Below are 20387 nucleotides of genomic sequence, written 5' to 3' on the forward strand. Positions count from 1 at the left end.
GCGGCAGGGCCCGCCCGCTGCCCCCGCCCCCGGCGCCGCCGCGCACCGGAAAGGATCACACACGCACACACACGGGTGAGGATTACAAAGTCAGGACTGTAACTGTTTATTTTAAGCATTGTTTGGTTTTTTTCGTTCCTCTATAAGGACATACATAACGAAGTTTATAGTTGAAGTTTACATGCATGACCTCACTCACAAATACCAGTATTGACACCTTCTGACGGCAACCAGAGCCACTTTTAAAGACAGCACGGAAAATCCGCTCAGCTGCCTGAACTGGGCATGTTTAGCGTCCTTAACAGACTTACATTCTCAAACAATTCATAGTTTATGTAGTAACAACAAGGGCACAGTGGTACTTTCAAGACTGCTCACACTTAACAACAGATGCACCATTGACTAGACTTTTTTTAGATGTGCCACAGAAATCACTTTTTGCTTTCAGAAACATGTACAACTATCATGCCTGTAGATTTTGAAAACTGCTGTTCAACAATTAGAAAATTATCATTAGGACTTGGCCCTATGCTTTAGCAGCAAAAAGTTTCAGCCACAGAGGCTTGTATTTCCAGGAATAATTAGCAACAAATCAAGGTATTTACTTGGTGAAGAATAAGTACTCTGGCTTGGCATTCCTGTCCCCTTCAACTGTTTTTCTAGGTCTATAAATCCCCTCTTCTAACCCCAGCTGACATTCACAGTGTTGTTTCCCACAAGAGGGGGTAGTGCTTTGGTATAAATTTTTCACATACATAGGGCTGTTACTATAGTCAGAGCTCATGAAAATCACCTCCATTACCTGGCAACCCTAAGGCTTTATTAGGCAAAAGAAATCAGCATTTCCTTAAGTGTAGTGACCTCCCAAGTATCTCTTTTACCTCTGTCCTATCCCACACACCGCATGAGATTAAGAGCACTGCAGCTCCCAGCTCTCTAACCAAGCTCCAAGCCAGCAGCAGGTGCTCAATTTGGTGTCTCGGGCAGGGCAGCACTCCAAGCAGCCCTTGTCTGGTGACAGTTCCAGGACCCACACTGGGCTGGCACTGCTGCAGGAAAGGTGCTGGCACTCCCCCAGACCCCACGAGTTTAAGTGCTTACACAGTACTTCTGTTTCACCAAAGGAAACCAGGAATTCACATTGTATTACATGTTAAAAACAGGGATGCTCTCTGCAATATAAACACAAATTCCAGCCCGTGTCATGCCATGCAAGGACATCTTTCTCAACATGAAAAAGTCAATTTATTTTAATCTGAAACAGATTTTCTACCTTTCTTCTGCAGAGCAGGCAAAAAAGATTGCCCCTTCTGCCCCTGTCTCTAAACAGGACACTGGAGTTGCTGAATTAAACACCACATAATAGGATAAACAACAATTGAGTTTGAGTACTATGTTCCATGCCTTCAGACAAAAAAAGCCCACCCCAACCAAAAGCCCCGACAAAATTCAAAAGCACACCCACCCCCAAACAAGACACACAAACTGCAGAAAGAAGCAGAATACTGAGTAATAGCTTTCTTGTGAAATCTGGGTAAGCAGACGTTAGACTCACTCAGGAGTCTGTAGTTCATTAAAAGTATTTGCAATATGTAAGCCATTATCACTTCAAAGCCAGTCACTCTCAGATGTATTGGTTTGGGTTTTTTCCCCCCTCTGGTCCAGTTTTACATTGTAGTGGAGTGAAGAGGAAGGTAGCAATATGAACATATAACAACCTCTATGTATAGGTTACAGACTTGCTTTATGCAGTTTCCAGCAACTTAATTTTTCCCTTTTGAATATATATGGGTAAATACTGTATCAAATATTGTGGGAATTTGCTATGGTAATGAACAAACAATATAAAAAAAATAATCAGGACATTGGCTATGTGGACAAGATAACACTGACCAAAGGACAGTATATTCTCTCAATTCTGTGCAAATTCCAATAAAAACCCACGAAAAGTTGAGTTTTCTTGAGTTTAATTGGAGCTTTATTACTTAAGCTGTGACTTCATAGTCTTCACCTTTCAGCAATTTGCAAAGAGGAGGCATACAAGAAAGGCTACAATACTTAATGGAAGGGACTCCCTACTGAACAGGGGGAGAAGAGGGCAATCCCAAGGCAGAACTGGGAGCACAAATTTGTTCTTAAGTTTCACATGAGGACTCCTGAGAAAAGCTGATTACTTGAAGCAAATTGAGGAAATTAAATGTAGAAAGCAGAACCTGGGATTAAAGTAAGGCAGAACCAGAAAGAAAAACACCGATGACAAAACAGGGACTAGTGACCTGTCAGCCTCAGCTCTGTGCCTGGGAAGATCATGGAACAGATCCTCCTGGATGCTATGCTAAGGCACATGGAGGACAGGGACGTGACCAGGGACAGCCAGCAAGGCTTCACCAAGGACAAGTCCCATCTGAGCAGCCTAGTGGCCTTCAATGATGGAGGGACTCCACCAGTGGACGAGGAAGGACTACAGGTGTCATTTACCTTCATTTCTGTAATTTTCTGCCTTAGACACAGTTCCCCACAACATCCTTCTCTCTAAATTGGACAGAGATGGATGCAGAAATTGGTTGCATGTGTAAGGACGCTGGACTCCAGGACAGTTGGAATGAATGGAGATGAGAGATCTCTGAAGGCTGCTCTTAGAATATATGGTTTATTAGAGAGGGTGAAAGGCCCTGCTTGGAGTCACCAGACGCGACACGTGGCAGGCCCTAGGGAGTGGGGGAAGGGAGAGGCAAGGGGTAGAGGGAGATAAGAGAGGATCCCAAGAGGGAGAGGATGTTCCAAGAGAGCGTCTGGCTCCTCAGGGACTCCGTATCAGGGGTCTTCAAGGTGGGCTGGAACAAGACTTAGGCCAATGGGGTCACAGATACCAGATGCTTCAGGGGAGGGTTACAGATGTGGGATGAACCATACATTGGGGGTAAGACAGAACATTCAATTTAACCTTTGGGCCTATCTGTAGGTAAGGGCATTGTTCAACCAGAAGGGGGGATTGTCTTAATCCTGGATGTACTGTTGTTTTCTAGTTGTTCAGTAACTAAGGTCTGGTATCTCAAAACGTGTTACCATCTCAATCTCTGTATTTTCTAAGTCTTTTGCCAGGCAATTATATATATAAGGCTTTCCTATTTCATCTTCCCCAACACTCATGGTCACATCTACAGGCTAGTGGTCAACAGCTCAGCATCCCAATGGACACCAGTGACAAGTGGTGTCCCTAAAGGGTCCATACTGGGACCAGTGTTACCATCATCTTCATTCATGACATGGATGAAGGGGTAGTGTGCACCCTCAGCAAATCTGCATGTGACACCAAGCTGAGCAGCCCCCTTGACACACTTGAAGGACAGAATGGCACCCAGAGCAACCTGGACCAGCCTCAGAAGTGGGCCCCTGTGAAACTCATGAGGCTTCAATAAGGCCAAGTGCAAGGTGCTGTGCCTGGGCTGGGGCAACCCCTGGTGCCAATAAAGGCTGGGGGATGAACAGATCCAGAGCAGCTCTGCCAAGGATTTGGGACTGCTGTTGGATGAGAGGCTGGACATGAGCTGGCAATGTGCACTCACAGCCCAGAAGCCAATTGTAACCTGGGCTGCATCCAAAGCAGCGTGGGCAGCAGGGGAGGGAGAGGATTTTGACCCTACTCTGATGAGACCCCAGCTGGAACACCCCTCTGGGGTCCCCAACACAGGAAGGACATCGACCTTTTGGAGCAAGTCCAGGAGGCCTACCAAGATGATCAGAGGGATGAAGCATCTTTCCCTATGAGACAAGGCTGAGAAAACTGGAATTGTTCAGCCTGGAAAAAAGAAGGCTTTGGGGTGACCAAACTGTGGCCTTCCAGTACCTTAAAGGGAACCTACAAGAAACATGGAGAGAGACTATTTACAAGGGCAAGTAGTGACAGCACAAAGGTGGGTGGCTTCAAACTGAAAGAGGCCAGGTTAAAATTACATATTAGAATGAAATTCTCTATTCTGAGGGTGGTGAGGCACTGGAACAGGCTGCCCAGAGAAGCTGTAGATGCTCCATCCCCGGAAATATCCCAGACCAGGCTGGATGGAACTCTGAGCAATCTGGTCTAGTGAAGGGTGTCCCTGTCCATGGTGGGGGGCGGGGTGGGGGTGGAACAAGATCTTTGAGGTCCCTTCCAACTCAAGCCATTCTATGATTCTAAGAAAATGCAAATAAACCAAGCAGAGTAAATCCAGACAGAACCCAAATAGTAACAGAGGCTGAATGAATAAATAAAGTCACTAGGATTAAACCAGATTTATGCTGCCACTCAGCTTCTTAAACAGCCACATAAAGCTGTAACTGACTGTGGCATGGTGGCTTCAGCCTCTGCTCCCTTGAAGCCACTATCCAACCAGGTAGAAAAATAAAGGTCTAATTCACTGGAAATTCTTTCATTTACAAAACTAATGGAATAGGGGTTTTCTTATGCTTCTGCTTCAACTTCTGATTTATCTTCAACTCCATTCTGCGCGTCTTTCATTTCTGCATCTTCAGTGTGGCTTGTCTGAAGAGTAGCAGATGACTAAATAGAGAGACAAAGAAAATATATTAATATGTTATACAAAATTGCTAGCACAAACACTGTTTGATTCTTATTACTTGGAAAGCTTGTCTACCCTGCCAGACTGAATTAAGATATTAGGATCTTCAGCCAAAAGAAACCAAAAATTTTCATGCATCTAAGAAACCAGAAGCAGTGAGAGGAGGCTAAAATATAATACTGGTATTGGTGGTTATGATTCTTAATGTGGCTTGCACACACTTGCCACACAACAATTTCTTAGAAGTCTTTAAACTGAAATTCATTTATCAAGCTTCTGCAGGAACTGCTTTTGCCCTGCTCAAATACTAATGTCATAAACTTTCAGCCATTCCCATGGCCTACCCTGACCCAACTTGTGTGAGGCACACTTGCACTTAGCGTAAGTATCTCTGTTGGACAACAATTATCTTGGCTTGCTCATCTCAAAACCTAGTGCAATGAAATTGCTATTCTACCAGTCAGCCCAGAATCTTGAGCCATCTGTTTTATGAAGTTCTTAAATGAGAACCAGACAAAACCAAGAAAAGTCTTAAGCATGCAATGCTAGGAGAGCAGAATGGGGGTGGGGGGAAAGGGGTAGAATCCTTAAAATCTTACACCAAGTTGGCTGCAACACAAACCCACATTTAAAAGAACATTCATGCATGAAAGATAGATTTTTCATCTTTAGAAGCATTCCAAGAGTTAAGTCTTCTCTCCACAGAAAATCTGTTAGCTACCAATCCTGGGTTTAAGGTAAGGTGATAAACATACTAATATTTAAAAATTCACACTTTACATATGTGAACTTTTCAAATTAATGAAACAAACTACTGATGCAAGAGTGGCTGTTGAATTTAACAGTCTGTGCCAGGAACATCAGAACTGCAGTCCAAGCTATCTTCAAGCAATCAGAAGACATTTAGTAAACAAACTCTCTTCTCCAGAACTTTGAACTTCTACTACACCACCACTAACAGAAACTGTTGGGGCTAGAGTAAAGCAACATTATACATGCAGTAAGAGGAAAACAAGCTTTTCTTGAAAGAAAACTACCTCAAGACTGGCCCAAGGAGTAAGCATCCTTTACAGTTTATAGTTCTATCAATCCCATTTCATATAAGACCATATCCATTTAAGGCAGGCCAGATGGCTCAGAGGAAAAAGCCCAGCACACTGCACATTCCCAAGATCATCTAACTTGTTGGGAAGAATTCACCAGGCCAGCGGCATACAGGCCTGTATCAGCAATAGTGTGTCCAGCAGGATCAGGGCAAGGATTGTCCTCTTGTACTATGGTGAGGCCATACCTCAAATCCTGTGTCCAGTGTTAGATGCCAAACAATAATCTTTCATTTACATTTTGCTGGAGTCCAACCTAAAGGATTCTACAACTTTAAACTGATGCTATCCCAAGCAGATAGGGAAACTGGGACTAAGTGCCATGTTTTTCCAACATCCAAACAGTCTGCAGTGCAAAGACTATGAGTCTACCTTTTGCAAAAAATATTACTCTACCAATTATGTGTCTTAGGAGTTGAAGAAAGCTCAAGGCTTTTAAAGTTTTAGTGGGTATAGCTTGTTTCAGCAATCCACTCTTCCTATTAACAGATCTTGCTGTATCCCACACCTAGTGGAGGAAGCCAGATTCCCAGCAGCTGTGCTAGCTGAAAGGATCCTTCACAACAGAGCCAGACAGCTGGCAACTACATCCTGCCATTTCAGAAGTGAAGATGCCTAACTGTGAAATAATTCTACTTTAGTTGCTGTATCTTTATATTCTTGCGATTTTTTTATTAAAGCCTACCAAAATTAACATACTGTGTTACTTTACATCACTGTGTCTAGAAGGACAGAATACTTTCTTCTAAGCTCCAATACACAAGGACTGTTGACATCAAGCTGCCTTAGCCAAAAAGAGAAGAGACAGAGTGAAGTTATTTCATGTAGGAAATTGTCAACTGACAGTCTGAAATGGCTGAACTGTCAGGATACACTCATCTGAGGACATCATGCATCTGGAAAGACTGAATTACACAGTTAACCAAAGGAGATTAATGTACCAATATCTGGTAATTCTTTATGTTCTTCATGCATATTATGGAAAGGTGAAAATAACCTCCCAAGATACAAGCTTCTGTACTCCCCACTGTTACTGAGGAAATTTATGAGTCTGACATAAATCCCAGAGTTGTCTGAGAAGTTACAGGTCCATCATGTCCTTCTAGACCATCAGATTTAAGGAAAAGAACCAGAAGGTTTTCTTAGGATATATGATTCCCACCAGTAACCTGAAATATTTCTTGGTAGCTAATACAATCTTGTTATAACCTGTATTCACATACTGCCAATATTAACTGAACCAGTATTTACTAAAATTCTAGTGAAAGCTTATTAGGAAAACCATTCATACAGCAGAATAATCCATCTTCTGACATTTCACAATCTGTGTGATATCTGTAATGAAGACCATCAACCGCATCCTAACGTCTACATGAGAAGCAAGATGGAGCTCAGCACCCTCTGTATGACAGACACAATTTCTCACTAGATGGGTACCCCAGGCACCAGAACAGCCTGCTCTTTACAACAGGCTCTAGAGGAGTAAGTGCTTTCTCCACTTCTAGAACATTGCTGCGTTTACATCTATCTCATCACTTCAACTGCCTTCTGATTAACACTGGTCTGTAGCAAATTCAGTTGAAATAGGTGAAAGCTTTCTCTGCAATGGTAGATACTGCTGGTTTTCCTGTTCAAGCAAGATGGCCCAATAATTTTGACTGTATTTTGAATTCCATCCTTGCTCCCCAAAGTAGACTACTTGAGTGTTCTCCTGCTGTAATTATCTGTAATAAGAAGCAAACTGAGTACCTAAACCACTGTTCCTCGTGTAACACATGACACCACCTCCTGTAATGTTCAGAGTAGTGTTACTTACCTTTAAGTCTTTGTCTGCCAGCCTTTGGAACATGTTGGCATACATCTTTTTCTCCTTCTCATGCTGCTCCCGTATTTTTTGCTGACAAGTCACCAGTTGCACTTTAGCAGCTTTGTTACTTGGATAAAGCTGTATCACTTTCTGGAAATCTGCTCGGGCCAACTCAAAGTCATTGACAGCCAAGTGAGCTTCTCCACGCCGGAAAAGGCCTTTTTCATTGTTGCTATCCAATTCGAGTGCCTGCATTCAAAAAAACCAAAACCACATTCAGTAATTATTTTTCTTTTATAAAAATGATATGTAGTCAGAACACCAGCAACTGCTAGGAACTGTACCTTCTGATGTAGCCTTATGAGTCTTGTCAGGGCTTACTAATAAAGTCAGTGGAATACAGTAGAAGTATAAAGAGGAATGAATATAGTAGGCTATTTGAGAAGAGAACCAGCAAGTCTAAGATTTAGTCAGAAAGTAATCCTGCTCTTTGAAAGGCCTTTGCCAACATAACTACCTTTAACACATCTCAAGTGTTTCTTATTTCTAAATACTTGCATATTCTCAGTGTAGCAGCAAGTTAGTAAAAGATGTTCAAAGGGCACTAATTATGAAAATAGTCTGTTGGATATTTTTATTGCATTAAAAATTTAGTACTACTCAAATGCCATCTGGTAAGAAAGACTAAACACTGCATTGGTCTGTTGTCCCTAAAATGTTTAAAGCAAGACAAACTATCAGACTGCTTGTGCAGTTTAATAAATGAACTCCTACTACCTTGTTGCAGTTCTCCAAAGCCTGGGAGTATTCCTTGAGCTTGAGATGGCACATAGCTAAGTTAAGGTGGGCAGCAAGCCTCAGGCTCTTGGCTTTTGATTCCTCCTCCTCGGAGAGTCCTGACTCGTGCTCCAGCCATGACACAATCTTCTTATACTGTAATGCTGCCCGCTTGTATTTCCCCTCCTGTAAACAAAGCAGTTCAATTATCAATTATAGCTCATCACAGACTTTTATCTCTCTCTTGTGCCTTTTGCCTGCCTTGAGCAATACATCTAAAAAAACCCCATCTGATTAAAAAGTAACATCATCAAAAATACTTCTGAGAGCCATTCCTGCACAGGATCATAAAATCTTTAGGAATACTTAACTGGTTCCCCACTAGAGCTAGGGGTATATGCCAGCATTGATACTTCACTGAACTCCTACCTTTATATTCAACTTTTGATGCAAAAATAAGGGAAGATGGGGCATTCTCAAAACACAATACAAAGATAATAGGAAACTCTTCCTTTAACTACTGAAATTGTTTTAAACAGCTTCTCAACACATGTCTACCCAAATGAATTTTGTTGACTCGTAGCACTATCCCACAGCAGGAACTGAAATACTGTGCACCCCACAGTGTAATCTACAGATATAGCAAACAGCTCTAACAGAAAGCTCACTGCTGAGTTAGTTCTTTGGATAATCCAACCAAGTTTCTTTTTTTAAAAAAAAAACATTGTCCTCCAGTTCTCCTTATAAAATCTCACATAATACCATGAACACCACTCAGAAATCACAGAAGCTGTAAACATCATTATCAATTCATGACATGGACTAAGAAATGCTATTATTACTTGGAGACTGTATCTTACCTTGAAGTACTGAGTGCCTCTCTCCTTCACAATGCAGCTCTGTTCCAGCTTCTCATCCGTGTTCATTTCCCAGGACTCCTTAGCCTACCCAAACAGGAACAGTTCCAGTCAACTTCAATACAACTTCCAGGGAAATCAAGTAGCTATATTGTTTCCTACTAATAGTATGGCTGAAGAGCTTTGCCCTGCTAATGGAAACCAACCCAGAGCATGAGAGATGGTGACAGGGATACAGGAAAAATAAGGACCATTTCAGCCAAGAGCTCCCAGCATGTCACCATCATCTCTGGCAACAGTGGCCTCCTTGTTCCACATCACCATTCAAGGATTCCATTGTCATTGCTTAAGCTGTATTCCCACTTCTTCCCCCAGTCACAGACCTCTTCAGAATTTCATCTCTTGCTCTCACCTTTTCAAAGCTTTTGAGTTTCACTTCATACTGCAGCTCTGCATCTGGAGGGATCTTAAATTTCTCATTCCCAGCACTTCCAAAACCATAGCTGTAAAATGGGGGTGGGAAAGGAGAAACTAAAATTATAAAGAAGAGAGTTCAAAACTATCCATCCAGCTGTATTTGCTATATAGGAAGATGGAGACAAAAACCTCATGCAAATTTGGGATGCACATAAATTATTATTACAAGACAAAGATTTGAAGAATTCTATGTACAACTCTAAAATTAGCAAATACAAGGTAGAAGAAAGTAAGAGAAACCTAGTATTGACTTCATTCATCTTTCAGCAGCTCCTACTCTTTTATTAGTGTTTTAGTTTACTTTAAGGAAAAGTAAGTAATCCTTTCACCAAAAAAAAGGCAAACCAAAACAACCAACTTTCAAATTACAACTATCATATTTAATATTCATGTCTGAAACTGAGTGTTGCATTCAGAGCACCTGTATTTTAGGTCTATTCTTAGAAAAGCAGTATTCTTATTCAAAGAGTAAAAGTATTCTTATTCAAAGAGAATAAATACCAGGATTAGATGAGCAGCTGTACACTTAACACACTGCTAACCAGCTGGTAAACAGGAAATGCCTACAGAAAGGTACTGCAATGCAACTCCAGTAAGAGCTGCATATTAGCAGGAAAACCCTCTAGATCAGATTGCTTTCCTTTTCTGCTCCCATCAGGCTGAGTTACAGTTAAAAAAAAAAATCTCAATAAAAACTGAAATAAATTAAAGTTTAATGAAAACAATCTGTGCAACTCCACTTGTTTCAGATATGTTCTCACTGTAAAGAGAAAATTCTGCCTATATCCAAGTCTACATATGGACTGTTTTACAGTAATCAGTCATGAAGAAGAATCACAAAAATCTAAGTTAGAGAACAACTTTTTTTTTTTAATATTCAGAAGTAAACATTACAGAGATTGAAGTAAAATTTTTCTGGACTGCTACTGCTTCACTATGAAGTGGCAAAGCACGATACTTCTCGTGCATCAGTTTTTGGGATTGATTCAAGTTTTTACCACAGCACCCAAAAAAGCTGAAAGGCATTAAAACAAAGTATTTCTTTCTTGCCAGATGATTACATATAATATAATGTAAGTATAAGCCCTTCCTGTATCAAACACCAGAAACAGCATACCTAGGCTTGAGATAGAACACAGATTCCTCTGATTTCTCCATTTTTTGAATTGCTTTCTCCAGACCATGAGGAATATCGAAGTTTTCACCTTCTCCTATCTCAAACCGCAATTCCCGCTTGTCAAAAACACGATCTCCGTGTCGGCCTTCAAACTGGACTGGTAACAAAAACCAGAACAACAGAGAGAGAAATCAGAAGCTATCTATGAATGGCAGTGGGCAGGTACCCAGGAGTGCACAGGGAGTTCTATACAGGTATGCAGCACACACCCAAGTGCCAAAACCTCCTTCTGAAGAGTCTTTTATCCTTTAGCAGCTACTTATGGCATGGCAGCGACTGGCAGCAAACAGAATTTCTGCTTTCAGTTTAACAGCCCCTTTTTTGTTGTTCATTTTAAGTATTTGTTCTTGCCACTCTAGCAAGTGCCAGAATGACTTCCCCTTTTGTTCCACAGCACATGGAAATACTTTATGAGACTCAATCACCTTTTGTGATCAGATAAGCATTTCAACAGATTCACTATCACCAGAAAACACAGTTGCTGCTGGAAAATGTAAACCTTGCTAGAAACAGGAGAAGGAAAGCTTACTCTAGGTTGTTAAGTTACTTGGTACAGAAAAGAGAAGCCACATATTCCTCTCCCTCAGGACATGCAGCTGTAGATTGTGAAAAGGTTCTGCCATCCCTCACTGCAAATCTATTCACTATTTGTGTAACAACACACTTACTCTCTACAAGTGCATCCTCATTGGGCCTGGAGTAGCCCTCCCCTTTTTTACGGATTCTTCGGATGATGCCACCATCTTCTTCATCAGTGAGGTCCTCCCCCTTGAACTCAAAAAGTTCAATCTGTGGAGGGAAGAAAAGCCTTGCATTTATTCTCATTAGACCAATTTAGTAACTCACAGCACTTATTCTCCAGAAATCTTCAAAACTTTAAACTCACTACTGCAACAAACTGTTTAGGATTTTTAAGAGCTAGTGTTTAATGTAGGAGACAGGCATCCAGTCTGAATCTCTGAATCTTCCCATGCTCTCACAAGTAAATGTAAATCACAGTTTCAAGTGGGAGTACCATGATGACATAGAAAAACAGTCTAGTTACAAAAGGTATTTGTCATTGCTGCTATGAGGTGAAGAAAAAAAATCATATCAAATTTTTGAGTAAAACAATAGTGAAAACTATTCCTAAGCACAAAAAAGCAAGCCATTATAATCAGCATTATTTAGACTACCCCTTCAAAAAAAATGCTGTGGAGGATCCTGACACTGAACTTAAGACAACTGGAATGCAAAAGGAACTTAATATCCACCAGTACTTCCACTTTTTATTTTAATTGATACCTAGTAACAAATAATATTCTGGTCTTTCTTTTCAGTCTGAAAAATAATAATTCCTGAACATCCTACTGATGACATTACAGGTGTGTACCTCCCCCTTTTATTCCCCCCAGCCTAAACAATACTATTCTATGAAATAATCTAGCTGTTTATATTGCTCAGTAAAAGTAATCACGAGGGAAAAAAAAAAATGAAAACCACCACCAGATCAAAAAAGAAAAGACCTTCCAAATTCTAAGACATGCATTATTACTTGTCATAAAGAAATGCTGATGTGATGACACAAGTACAAAATATCTTCATGTAAGTTCTAGAGTGTCTTTTGTAAAGCAACCTGTACAAAATTTTGAAATGGGGATAGGCACTTGCAAAAGAACCCTGCTGAGACTGTGTTAAGTAATAAAAAGTAATCCTAGGTAAAACTAAAAGAGTGGAAACTTCAAGAGACTTTAGCTGCTTGGAAGTCATACTAGCCAGAAACTACTTTAACCTAATAAAATTGGGAAAGTTTTTTAAGTTTCAACCCACACCCCGGATCAAGACACACCCAGCACTGCTGACTTGCTGCAGCCAGTGAGCCCCAGGCTATTTTGTTAGGGAAGCACAAAATCATCACAGGCAGCTTTGGTCCTTTTCTTTCTCCCCGCTCTTCCCTTCAACATAACTGCTCGGCCAGGCATTAGGGGATATCACGACTCATGAATGAAACACTTCTTTTACCTAAATGCATACCCAGAAAATGGAGGGGGCCAGACTAGCAGCATCAAGGAAAGTCCAGTGCAAAGTGAATAACCTGGGTGACCGCATGGGACTGACTCAGGAGTAGCCTGATGGACCAAATCCCATCTTGCAGTTCATGCTTTTAGTTATCCCAATGTTAGGTATTACCTCTTCTTGAAGGACAATGAAAGCTTCTCTGCTTTCTGCTGTCCACATGCATCCTCTGTAGTAGTGCTAAGCCCCTAAGAATGCCCCATTGTGCTGCCACGATAGAAGGCCTGGAGCTTTTAGCTTGCATTTCAATCATCAGCTCAGCCCTCATTACACCTGGTATCACTTGCAAAGAAGCACGCAGCACTCCAACATGTGTAGTTTGATCCAATACAACTAAGCCATGAATAATGTCAGATTTCTATGTAAGAAAATGCTGTTTATGAACAGCTCTACATGATACTATTTTTCAGAAATAATGGTATTAATTCTGATGTACTCAAAATGAGTAAGCTACCATTCCTTAGTGAGCACTACCTGCTAGCAATATTTTTTTAATCCTTCCACACAGAATGTATCTTTCATCCTATTACTCAGAAGTCCATGGTGAAAAAAATTAACAAGAAATGCAAAGATACTATCCAAATGCAAAGCAAATTCAATATCCGATTATGTTAAGGCAAATGGCACCTGGCCTGTATTAGCAATGGTGTGGCCAAGAGGATCAGGGCAGTGATGGTCACCCTGTACTAGACACCTAAAATCCTGTCTTCAATTTTGGGCCTTTCAGTTCAGGAAGGACTGGAGTATGTGCAGAGAAGGGCAACAGAGCTGGTGAAGGGTCTGGAGCACAAGTCCCATGAGGAGTTGCTTGAGAAAGCTGGAGGTGTTTAGCCTGGAGAGAAAGAGGGGTCTTGGGGGGAACCTTCTCACTTTCTACAACTCCCTGAAAGGAAGCTGTTGCCAGATGGGGTCAGTCCCTTCTTTCAAGTAAAAAGTCACAGAACAATAAAAAATGGCCTCAAGGTGCACCAGGGGAGGTTTAGAATGGATATTAGCATTAGAACAGGCTGCCCAGGGAAGTGGGTGAGTACCCTCCCCGGAGGTATTTAGGTGTAGATGTGGCACTGGGTTGGGTTAATGGTTTAGTGATGGACTTGGCAGTGTCAGATTTATGCTTGGACTCAATGGTCTTGAAGGTTTTTTTTCCAACCTAAATGACTCTATGTATAATTTACCCGTAACAGATGCTCATTGTTTCCAATAAAACCAAAACAGACTTTCGGTCTTTGAGTAACTCCATGAGTTATTTTCACCTTTTTCAGATATTATATAAAACATTCAGTCTCAGAGATTCATCAGTTTTAAAGCTTTCCTTATGCCCTCAATTGTAGGATTCCATTCCACTGATTAAGTGCTTTAGGGAAAATAAATTTTTTAGATTATACTTAAGAAAAGAGTTTGCCTTCTCTCAGGTAGAATTTATTTTGAAGCAATTGTTAGCAAATTGAACTATTTCAGCAGTAAGAAAAATACATTCCCTCCAATCCCTGTTGAGACTGTCAGGGTATGCTCCAGAAACAGCTTTTATGTCACCCTACATGGAAAAATCAAATACAAGTCTCAGCATTCTGAGTAACCATTCTCACTTCTGAAATAATACACAAGAGACAGCTGCTGTTTCCACCCCCTTTGGGAAAGGAGGGGGAAGATGTATAGGAAAATTACTTTTGAGATCAGTAGGAAATAAATTCTCTCCTCTCCTGGTGAGGCTCAGAGACACCAAGGATAACTGGCTCCATGCTTACCAAGACATGCAGCTCATCTCCAGGAGAGCAGCTGGCCATGTGAGCTGTCAAACTGGGTTACCCAGCTGCCAAACTCAAGACTGCTGAGTCTGTCACAGGCACTGAGTGCACAGGACTTCATCTAAGGGGACAAGATTGATCAGTGTAGCCTGGATGCACAGAGACTTTGGTAATGAACCAGCAACCTGAATCCAAACTGGTTTTATGGTGCTTTAAGGCTGACTGAAAAGCTCAGCTCTACAGAAAAGAGTTTGTAATTGCAGGGCTGTTTAAATATTGTATTCCAGCAGTTTACATGGGGCAATTACCTCTTTTCTCCCTGAAAGAGCTCGTAAGAGGTAATGTTAATGTTGTAAAGAAAACACAAGTATGTATAAAAAACGTATTATTGAGGGCATTAATTGCTCTTCCCGTTGTTGAAAACCTCACAACATTTAATATATCATTACTCTGAATGTTATGAAGTGGATTAAAGATTTCAACTACTTCAGTCTATCACTGAAATAGTCTGCCCTCCCAGCCTGCACTTTACTGCTGCAAATCACTCAGTAACTGCAGAATTACAACTGAACACTGAAGATCATTCAAGTGTTTTAAAAACTCAAAGAGAACGGAACCTAAACCATTACAGAACAGTGGCAGCCAGATTAAAATTTTGTCCACACTACCCAAAACGAGCCATATTATTTTCCTTAGAAAATGTAACAAGCCTGTTTTGAAAGGAAGTTGCATCACACATTTTTTCAAGCATACAGTTTTAGTGACCATCCCTCACTTACCTCAAAAATCAGTGTAGCATTGGGAGGTATCTTTGGGGGGCTCCCAGCTGTGCCATAGGCATATTCTGGTTTACACGTAATCCGACAGATTTCACCAATCTTCATAGTGGCCACAGCAATGTCCCATGCTTTGATCACCTCACCTGTACAAGTCAAACACCAATCACACATGAAAGGCATGATCAGCTGAAACTGAGCATCATCACTTTTAGTATACAAAAGATATGGCAGCAGAAATACTGGAGAACTTGTGCTCATTCTCACTTATGTATATCAGTTTTAAGCCTAATCAAATTCTGAAGTTTCCCAGGGACCCAAATTTGGCCCAAACATTTCTTCAATCCAGGTGTAACAACTCTTTTCATAGAATAATAGAACACAGACACCAATTGAAGTGCTTGGCACAGTCCCAAGTGTGAGGAAGTAACAATAAACTCTTCTGAGAGGAAGGCCTTAGGGTGAGAGATTGCCTGCTCCTGTTTTGAAAACAATCCAAACCAACAGCCTTTTCTGTTCATACTTTATCAGCTGGCAAAGAACAGCACCAGTGGTAACTAAAAGTTACACAAATTTGTAACAGAAAGGGAAAAGAAATTAGTAGCACTCCTTTGAAAGGGGAGAAAAGCTGTATTAAAAAAATCCTCTCTTACTCAAGCTGTCCTAAATGCTGCTCCTCTTGACTCATCAAGCACACTTTCTATTAGTCTTGTATTAATAGGTACACTTAATATCATCTCAAATTGCAGTACAATTAATTTACCTCTTTTTTAAAAGGAGGTATTACCTATTTTTTAAAAGTAGAAGGTAAAGAACTTCCAGGGAAGAATACAAGATCAAGTAATAAGATTTGCAGGAACAATGATGCTCAAATTTTCAGAAAACGAAAGATTTTGATAATGAAGAGATGCACTGCTCAAAGACTCATATTTGGGTTAACTTGAGAATTTTGAGAAAAGAGAGTATGTTTCATCATAAGACAGCTGACAGCTGTCTCTGCGTACCCTGTCCCAGTATCTGGTCACAATTAAGCACTCCTGAAACGAGGTCTGTCCCCCTCTCCCCCCCCCCCGGAAAAAAAATGCATATTCAGGATATTTAACTACCATTTATCTCTACATTTCAGGACAGATTTGCTCCCCTGGAGTGCTTTGTCTGAGGCTTGTGAATTCTTCAGCAGGCTGTTTAAGGGGCTACACAGTTCTCCCATTCAGAAAAATCTCACATTCTGACAGGACCATTCTAAGAGAATAAACTCTGAAAAGAAGTTTAAGTGGCAATTTTGAAAAGCAAAGAAGCCACACAAGGGAATCCTGTCTCAATTATTACCAAAACTGATCAGCACCAAACACAAGGTATTACCTTTCCCCAAGTCAAATGAGAATTTGTCTTTTCTGTCCAGACTGGAGTCAAATTTTGTGCCATCGAGAAGCCACCCCGTGTAATGGACGGTCACCTTATCACCTATCATCGGAGACTCTGTCCCACTGCCTTCTCTCTTGACAACCTGAGGAAAACAGCAATTAGCATTAACATCACAGAAATCAAGTCTGTCTGTCCAATGGACATGAATCACAAATACCTAGATATGCATGTTATCATCTTTAGCAGACAAAGGATTTGCAGGTTTCTTTCAGTCACCTGGAAATGGACTGGCTGTTCTTTCTGCAGATTAGCAGTGCTGCAAATGCAGAACCTCAAGATGGCTGTGCTGTGATACAAGAATTTAACAGGCAACAGTTGTCACCAGCTTACAGATCTCTGCATTAGGCAGGATTTTTTCTTCTTTATTCAAGTACTTCCCTCATCACCTCTCTATCATGACACCCGAGTTCAGTGCTCCAGGCAAAGCACTTAAACAAGAGAAAGAGGTAGTTCTTTCCATGAAAAATCTATTCCAACATGCAATCTGAAATTATAACGAACGTTAGCAGTGTCTCACCCCAACCATGTTAGTTCTATCAGCCTACAGAGTAACACCTGAAAATTATTTATCACAATAATTTTGTCTCCTCACAATTCTGACATGGATGGCCAGCAACCTCGTCTCACATACAGCTGCAAGGATTTAATTTTCTTCTCAGGGGGCTCCCCAGCAAAACAAGTATTAAATAAACCTAGACTATTCAGAAAGTGGGGACAATCTCTCTGGTGTTCACTTGAAGCTTATATAAAATTAGAGAATAATAGTGACATATCTCACAGGCTAGGATGTGAGGCCTTGCCCATAACAGGATTCCTCAAGTTCAGATTTAAATTTTCAATTTTTCCCAATATAGATTGAAACCAGCTATCCCTAAGCCAAAGTTCTGCATTATCTTAGCCAGGCAAAAGGGGACCAATGGAGGACCCTATTTGCTTGCATCATGGAGACCAGGAAAACATTCTGTTATAGAAGATAAACATCCCTCCTTTAAATGTCATGTTTCTGTATCAATCATGTTTTTCACTGAATGAGGCAGACTTTTGGGAGTCTCCTTCACAAATTTCAGCTTCCTGCAACCCACCACTGTCAATCTCCCACCTGACCTCCCACCATCCCTGCGACTGACTATCCAAGTGAAATGCCAGGACCCTCCATCCAAAACCAAAGCTTCACCACCGACAGCTTCTGTCAGACTAACAAGCTGAAATCACCTCACTGAAAGCATAAAACAAGAAGTACCCCCACAAAAAAAAGCTAGAAAAAATCCTGGCCGCTTGTTTTCTAAGGAAAAAAGGAATGCCTGACCTCACACAGCACACCATCCCTTTAACGCCGAACCAGCACCACGGCAGTTATTAGCATTACAAAACTAATCTATTGATGTCTCCCCAAGGAAGGCAAAAGTTCAAGCAACCACTCTCACAGAGATAAGGAAATAGAGAAGTATGAGAAAAACACATGAATCAGGTAAGCAACCTGCTTAGCAGATGCAATTTGCAAATCTGCATAAAGCAGATGCAAACTAGCACTTGAAAGCAGACAGTCTGCTGCGATTTTGAAAAACTAACTGCATTTAATGGAAATTTACTAAAATTTACTGAATGCCATATTATTGTAATGTCATAGCAAGGCATTCTACAGTAACAAATATCTCATTTTCATTATTTACACAGTGTATTCTTTTGCACTTGTTTAATTTTTAAGAGACTGAAGTTTTACTTCTGGATATGGCAATTCTATTTTCTGTAAGGTTTAGATTTTCTTTTCAGATGGAGAAACAGGATTTTTCAGTTCATATGGCATTTCAAATGGTTTATTTCCAAACTTATTTACTTATTCTAGGAATTGTGAAAGTATATTCAGCAATATCAGATAAAAAACTGTGGATACTATCCTGATATACAGCTAATGAGCAAATAAACACATTTCTGGAATCACTGCAACAATGCCAGTACAAAACTAGTGCAGGTTAGTTCAGAGCTAGACACTTGATTTCAATAGCTGCATTTTGCACTCCAACAATTATGTAAAAATAAAATCCATGAAGGCTGGACTTTGTGACCTCTATGGTATTTTACTTATCATGTCACAATCTCAATTTTTGTGATTTTCACAACCTCACTTCGCTTGCTAGCGTTTTATACTCCTGTCCTCTTAAAATAAACAACCAAACAACGCAAAAGAACACCTGCTGCTTTTCCATCATCACAAAATAGGTACTGCATGAATCAGGCAGACCTGCAGTGCCCTTCTACCATGCTCAAGGGATCTGGGCTGCGGGAGACCCGGGCAGCCATGCAGATGAGAACTCTGACCTGATACTTTACGATGTGCAAAACCCAAAAAGTCTCACCTAAATATGCTAGCAGGAAACATGGAAAAGCAGAAATACAGCAGCCAGTATCTTTAATCTGCTCCCTGATATCCCTCCTGAACGGGAGACAGCGCCTCCTTAACGAACCCAGAATTTAGAAGGCTCTAAAGGTTAAACCCAGGATTTCGCCTTTGCTGTAGTGACCTTTTCTCCTCCTGACCACTGTAACTCCGAAATTTTACTGCGGTTGAATAACGCTTCTAAATAATCGCTAAAGTTTGTAGCAGAGCCCAAGGAAGTTTCTAGAGATATGGAAATAGGCAACGTCTGACAGAGGAAGTTGGCGCAACTCCCCCTCACGGTATAAATCCCGCTGCCCTTATCGCCAGCCTCCCCAGTACAAAGGAGAGCAGCCGCTCCGCCGCGGCCGCGCCGGGGCCGGCCCGGCGGCACCGAGGGGCGGCCGGGCCGCGCTCCCCGGGCCCGGCGGCTCCGAGGGGCGGCCGGGCCGCGCTCCCCGGGCCCGGCGGCTGCGGGGAGGCACAGCCGGGCCCGGCGGGGACGGGCACCGGGCGCACGTGCCCTGCCGGGGCTCCATCTTTAATTCCCAGCCGCGGACACGTGCTGGGGGGGCGGGGATGGACCCGGACCCTCACAACGCGCGCTGCGAGCCGGACGGAGAGCCCGGCCCGCCTCCCCCTCCCGCATCTTCCCCTAAAGGCAGAGGAAAGCCCAAACGCAGGGAGAATCGCCTTTTCGCCGCACAGCTCCCCCGCGGCCCCGCGCTCTCCCGGCGGGCAGCCCGGGCCCCGGCTGGCCCCGGGAGGAGCGGGGAGCCCCCGCAGCCAGCCGGGAAGCGCTTGCGCAGCCGGGGCGCGCTCCCGCCCTCCGCCGCTGTTGTTTAATCGCCCGCGCTGCGCCAGCTCTGCCTGGATGCGCGGGGACCGCCTCGTCCCCTTCCCCGCGGGGCACACAATGGGCCCGGTACGCCCGGGGGGCCCTCGCTCGCAGGCCAGGAGGAATGGCTCCGCTCCCCGCCGGCGCGGGGACCCCTCCGAGCTGGCGCCGAGGGTGGGGATGGGGAACAGCCGCCCAGTACCTTGAGGACGCCCTCATCCTGCTTGGGAGTGATGTCCACCCCTTCCAAGGGAGCCCCGTCCGCTTTCATCTCCTCCGCCGTCATGCCGCCTGCCGCTGCCACCTCTGCGCAGAGAAGGGCCGCCTCGCGGGCTCGCTGCTGCGGCTGGGATAACAGCGCCCGGGATAACAGCGCCTGGGATAACAGCGCCTGGGATAGCGCCTGGCTGCGCCTCC

General features: G+C 42.5%; 1 protein-coding gene across 1 annotated transcript; it reads right to left on the minus strand.

Annotated features, from left to right (window-relative positions):
- Positions 1 to 76: 76 nt before the first annotated feature.
- Positions 77 to 20278, minus strand: FKBP4 (FKBP prolyl isomerase 4). The gene is made up of 10 exons (XM_021549146.3): positions 20173 to 20278; positions 16696 to 16840; positions 15337 to 15479; positions 11426 to 11546; positions 10698 to 10854; positions 9516 to 9606; positions 9107 to 9190; positions 8247 to 8432; positions 7479 to 7718; positions 77 to 4540 (listed from the first exon to the last, which is right to left on the minus strand). The coding sequence occupies exons 1-10, from the start codon at positions 20254 to 20256 to the stop codon at positions 4442 to 4444; spliced, it is 1350 nt and encodes a 449-aa protein (XP_021404821.1). The 5' UTR covers positions 20257 to 20278; the 3' UTR covers positions 77 to 4441.
- Between the last annotated feature and the right edge of the window lie 109 nt (positions 20279 to 20387).

Source organism: Lonchura striata, chromosome 2 (genome assembly GCF_046129695.1).
Source record: "Lonchura striata isolate bLonStr1 chromosome 2, bLonStr1.mat, whole genome shotgun sequence".
NCBI classification, from domain to species: Eukaryota; Metazoa; Chordata; class Aves; order Passeriformes; family Estrildidae; genus Lonchura; species Lonchura striata.

Excerpts from the sequence above, each read along its gene's own strand:
- FKBP4 (XM_021549146.3), bottom strand. The coding sequence starts at position 20,256 with ATGACGGCGGAGGAGATGAAAGCGGACGGGGCTCCCTTGGAAGGGGTG. Across the intron at positions 9,607-10,697 it reads GTGTTCTATCTCAAGCCTAG|CTATGGTTTTGGAAGTGCTG; the intron begins GTATGCTGTTTC and ends CCCATTTTACAG. Across the intron at positions 4,541-7,478 it reads TGGCAGACAAAGACTTAAAG|TCATCTGCTACTCTTCAGAC; the intron begins GTAAGTAACACT and ends CTCTCTATTTAG.